General features: G+C 42.2%; 1 protein-coding gene across 1 annotated transcript; it reads right to left on the bottom strand.

The window, feature by feature from the left end:
- Nucleotides 1–3,480: 3,480 nt before the first annotated feature.
- LOC142616336 (uncharacterized) lies at nucleotides 3,481–4,085 on the bottom strand. Its single transcript, XM_075789210.1, has 2 exons — nucleotides 3,965–4,085; nucleotides 3,481–3,872 (listed from the first exon to the last, which is right to left on the bottom strand). Exons 1-2 carry the CDS (start codon nucleotides 4,083–4,085, stop codon nucleotides 3,481–3,483), a joined length of 513 nt encoding a protein of 170 aa, XP_075645325.1.
- Nucleotides 4,086–5,000: the final 915 nt, after the last annotated feature.

Here is a 5,000-nt window from a genome sequence, read left to right as displayed (position 1 = left end):
TCACGTTTTTTTTTTTTTTTTTTGTGAACTGGGTGCACGATTTTAACCTAGTGCACTTCAAAAAAAACAAAAAATAAGCTCGATGAATGAAGAACACAAAAGGAATAGGATAGGATGATAACAGGAAACAAAAAAAATAAAGGGATAGAAAACTGATTTTAGAACCTGTGCTCTGATACCAAATGATGCGAACCTCAATCGACACGCTTTGAGACCCAACAAAAATATTGGAATATTTAATACCAAATGATGCGAACCTCAATCGACACGCTTTGAGACCCAATAAAAATATTGGAATATTTAACTCAGGAAAGCTAAAAATCAGATATTTGATAGAAACCCTGACCCAACGTTTATAATCGAAACGCGAACCAAAGGTATAAGTTGACCTTGACCAAATGATTATAAAGAATCATGAACCAAAGGTATAAAGGTTGAACGCCACAAGGAAGAATCCTTGATAAGTTCACAGTTCTTGAAGAACCAAAAGAGAGCAAAGCCTCACCTTTTCTGAATTTTATTCAATAATTTTCTATATAAACGTTTACAGACTTCAGAGCCTATTTAAGGGCTCCAGAAAACTTGACAGACAAGAAAATATATTCTAAAATAACTCCTAATTGATACCTTACCATATCAGGAATCAAGTTTGACCTAAAAAGCATTAAATGCACCTAAAAACAAGGAAAATACCTAAAAAACGTACTAAATAATAAAACCCTAAATAAAAGTTGATTTGGTCTGAAATTAGCAGATCCAAAATAGGAAAAAATCTGCCTTAACTGATACAGAGCTGGAAAGTCAATCAGCCATTAATTCATGCCATAAATCACTTCCAATTAAGTCAGATCAGCCCTAAATAGCTTGAATTAAATTTACTACACTTTCATCTTCCTTTGGGCCAAGCTTGGAATATCCTGCGTTAAAATCAGCCCAAATCTCTTGAATCAGCCCATTAAGTGCTTCTTGGATCTTCTTGGATCTTGCTCTTGTAATAGGCCCAACTGGAACATGCAATGGATCCTTGAATGCTTGTTGATTCTCATCATTGCTTGGAATATCCTGCGTTAGAATCAGCCCAAAGCTCTTGAATCAGCCCATTTAGTGCTTCTTGGATCTTCTTGGATCTTGCTCTTGTAATAGGCCCAACTGGAACATGCAATGGATCCTTGAATGCTTGTTGATTCTCATCACACTTCTTTTGCCGACGGCTTTGATGACTGCCTCTGTCAAGTTAAGACTTCTTTTCTAGACTTGAACCTCTCACACATCACCATCGACCCTGAGGACCAGACTCCAGCTCACCCCATTGACACAAGGGGACGGACAAGCTCTTTGGTGAAGACCACAGTGATGTGAAGGGGTCCGTCGAGAGTGATGCTTGTCATCCTTCAGCTCAAGAGCCTGATGATAAGGAAGAAACTCCTGTAGCCCCGGAGTAGTTGTCATATTTTTGTTTAAGTTTGGAAATATACGGGAGAACAGTATGTTTGATATGTTTGAATCGTTGCCTTTTGTAGGCTTTTTATGTAAACATTTAGTGTTTTGATTGTGTTTTTTCTAATGCACACCCATCCGTTTTTCATATTAATTGCTTCTTATAGTTTGAACAGGTTGTCCCTCTGTTAATAATTTGTCCGTTTTATGAACTAATTTCATCCTTTATAAGACTATCCGTCCAGTTAATGGACTTTACACATTTCATTCTTCGTAGGATAAACCGTCCAGTTTATGGACTATGTAAAGGAGTTTCATCCTTCATAGGATGATCCGTCCAATTTGGGGACTTGTGTAAATGAATTTCATCCTTCTTTCGATGATTCGTCCAGTTTTTGGACTGTAAATGAATTTCATCCTTCATAGGATGATCCGTCCAGTTTGTGGACTGTAAATGAATTTCATCCTTCATAGGATGATCTGTCTAGTTTGTGGACTGTAAATGAATTTCATCATTCATAGGATGATCCATCCAGTTTGTGGACTATAAATGAATTTCATCCTTCATAGGATGATCCGTCCAGTTTGTAGACTTAAGTAAATGAATTTCAGCGGAAAACATTCAATATGTTCTGCATAAACTCCTCTTATTATGATGGATAAGCAAGTAGAATATTGTTCATAAAAAACAAGAAGATTGCCCTTTGGGCTCTAAAAGTACCGTAGGGAATAATAAAAACTAAAAATATCTGTTGAAAAAATAAATTGGAAATGAGGAATGCCAGAGGTGGCGCCTCTATCTACTGGTAGTATCTCTTTAGGTGTTCCGCGTTCTAGGGATGCTATAGCTTTTTTCCGTCCAGCGTCTCGAGATTGTACGTGCCCTTCCTATGCCATGACGCAACCCTATATGGTCCTTCCCAATTGGGTCCTAGCTTCCTATGAAAGAGGTCCTCAGTAGCGCCCATTACCTTCCTCAAGATGAGATCTCCTTCCTTGAAGTCCTTGTGTTTCACCCGGGAGTTATAGTGCCTGGCCATGAGGCTTTGGTATTGTGCTAGCCTTTGTTTAGCCATCGCTCTAATTTCATCCACTAAATCGAGCTACAGATGCATCGCCTCATCGTTCCTCTTCTCATCGTGGTTCGCTACCTCGTAACTGGTGAGGCCTGCCTCAGCTGGGATGACCGCTTCGCTGCCATACGCAAATCGAAACGGTGTCTCTCCTGTAGGTGTTCTAGCCGTTGTCCTATATGCCCATAGTACACTAGATAGCTCCTCTGGCCAGATACCTTTTGCCCCCTCGAACTGAGTCTTGATAATTTTCAGCAAGGATCGGTTCGTGACCTCAGCCTATCCGTTGGCTTGAGGGTGGGCAGGTGAAGAATAATGGTTCTTGATCCCAAGCTACGAGCAGAAGCCCCTGAATACGTCGTTATCGAACTGTTTCCCGTTGTTTGATACCAGGACCCTAGGTATTCCGTATCTGCAAACGATGTTTCTCCACATGAAACTGCATACATTCTTTTCCGTGATGTTGGCTATGGCTTCGGCCTCTACCCACTTCATGAAGTAATCTATGTCGACCAGTAGGAATTTCAGTTGCCTGACTGCCGTAGGAAACGGGCGCATGATGTCGAGCCCCCATTGAGCAAAGGGCCATGGAGCCATCTTTGGAGTGAGTTCTTCCATCGGTTGCCTTATGAGGTTGCCAAACCTCTAACATTTGTCACATTTCCTAGCGTACGTTTGGGCATCCTTTTGCATAGTGAGCCAGTAGTACCCAACCCTAATCAGCTTATGGACTAAGGATCGCGACCCCGAATGGTTCTCGCATACTCCTTCATGAACTTCTCTCATGACATAGTCTGCTTCTTCGGGGACAAGGCACCTTAGGTATGAGCGGGAGAATCCTCTGTTGTATAAGAAATCTTTAATCAGTATGCACTGGGCAGCATATACCCTCAATTTTCTCGCGGCTCCCCTGTCCTCGGGCAACAAACCATCCTTCAGGTAGGAGATAATTGGCATCGTCTAGTTTTTCTCAATTCCTATCTGCTGAGGCCGCCCTAGCAAGACGGTCGGCTTGTTCGTTCTCTTCCTTTAGGATTTGAACAAACTCTACATTGATGTTGCGCATCCAATTCTTCACCTGCTCAAGGTATTCCTTCATCCGTTCTCCTTTGCATTCGTAGCAACCATTAATCTGACTAGTGACTACTTGGGAATCGCAACGTACCATCGCATCCGTGGCCCCTGCAGCTTGTGCAAGATCTAGTCCTGCTATTAGAGCTTTGTACTCAACCTCGTTATTTGTTACGGGGAAATTAAGTCTGATCATGCACTGAACCTTGTCTCCCTCGGGGCTGAGAAGTATTATACCAGCTCCTCTCACCCGTCCGTGTGTATCACCCATCGGGGGTTCCTTCTTGCCCCCTGCTCATCCGGGCAAGTGAATTCAGCAATGAAATCGGCGATAACTTGCCCTTTGATGGCTGTACCTGGACGATACTATATATCAAACTCACTCAGCTCGATCGTCCATAGTGCCATTCGCCCAGCCGCCTCTGCACTGCTCATTGCTCTCCGCAACGGGTATGGTTTGAGCTTGTGCACTGCAGTTACCAACGCGAAGGCGAGCTTTTCCATAGGTGGGTACCTCTCTTCTGCCCCTCGTAGTGCTTGGCTTATGAAGCATACCGGTTTCTAGGCCCTAACTAGAGTCGCATTGACAGCGGCTAAGGAAAAGGACAAGTAGAGGAAGAGCTCTTCTCTTGGTCTGGGTGGGCTTAACAATGGTGGGGAAGAAAGGTATGCCTTTAGATCCTCGAATTCCTATTGACATTCAGTCGTCCATTCAAAAGCCTTCTTCAATGTGTGGAAGAAGGGGAGGCACTTATCTGTTGCTCTTGAAACAAATATGTTCAATGCTGCGACCTTACCATTCAAACTCTGTACCTCCTTGATAGTTTTCGGTGGTGCCAACTCCATGATAGCCTGAACCTTGTCCGGGTTAACTTCGATACCCCTTTGAGTCACCATGAATCCCAAGAACTTTCCTGTCGCCACCCCGAATGTACACTTGTTTGGATTCAACTTTATGTTATAGCACTTAAGCTTTTCGAATGTCTCCTTCTGGTCGTCGAGGTGGTCATCCTCTCGCAAGATTTTTATCAACATATCATCTACGTACACTGATGCGAACCTCAATTGACACGCTTTGAGACCCAACAAAAATATTGGAATATTTAATACCAAATGATGCGAACCTCAATCGACACGCTTTGAGACCCAACAAAAATATTGGAATACTTGGCCAAGAAAGCTAAAATTCAGATTTTTGATAGAAACCCTGACCCAACGTTTATAATCGAAACGCGAACCAAATGTATAAGTTGACCTTGACCCAATGATTATAAAGAATCACGAACCAAAGGTATAAAGTTTGAACGCCACAAGGAAGAATCCTTGATAAGTTCACAGTTCTTGAAGAACCAAAAGAGAGCAAAGCCTCACCTTTTCTGATTTTATTCAATAATATTCTATCAAAAAATCTGATTTTTA

The sequence above is a fragment of the Castanea sativa genome, chromosome 11 (genome assembly GCF_040712315.1).
Source record: "Castanea sativa cultivar Marrone di Chiusa Pesio chromosome 11, ASM4071231v1".
In the NCBI taxonomy this organism is placed as follows: Eukaryota; Viridiplantae; Streptophyta; class Magnoliopsida; order Fagales; family Fagaceae; genus Castanea; species Castanea sativa.
Note: the sequence above shows the minus strand (reverse complement) of the source record. Positions and strands in the feature narration are given on the sequence as shown.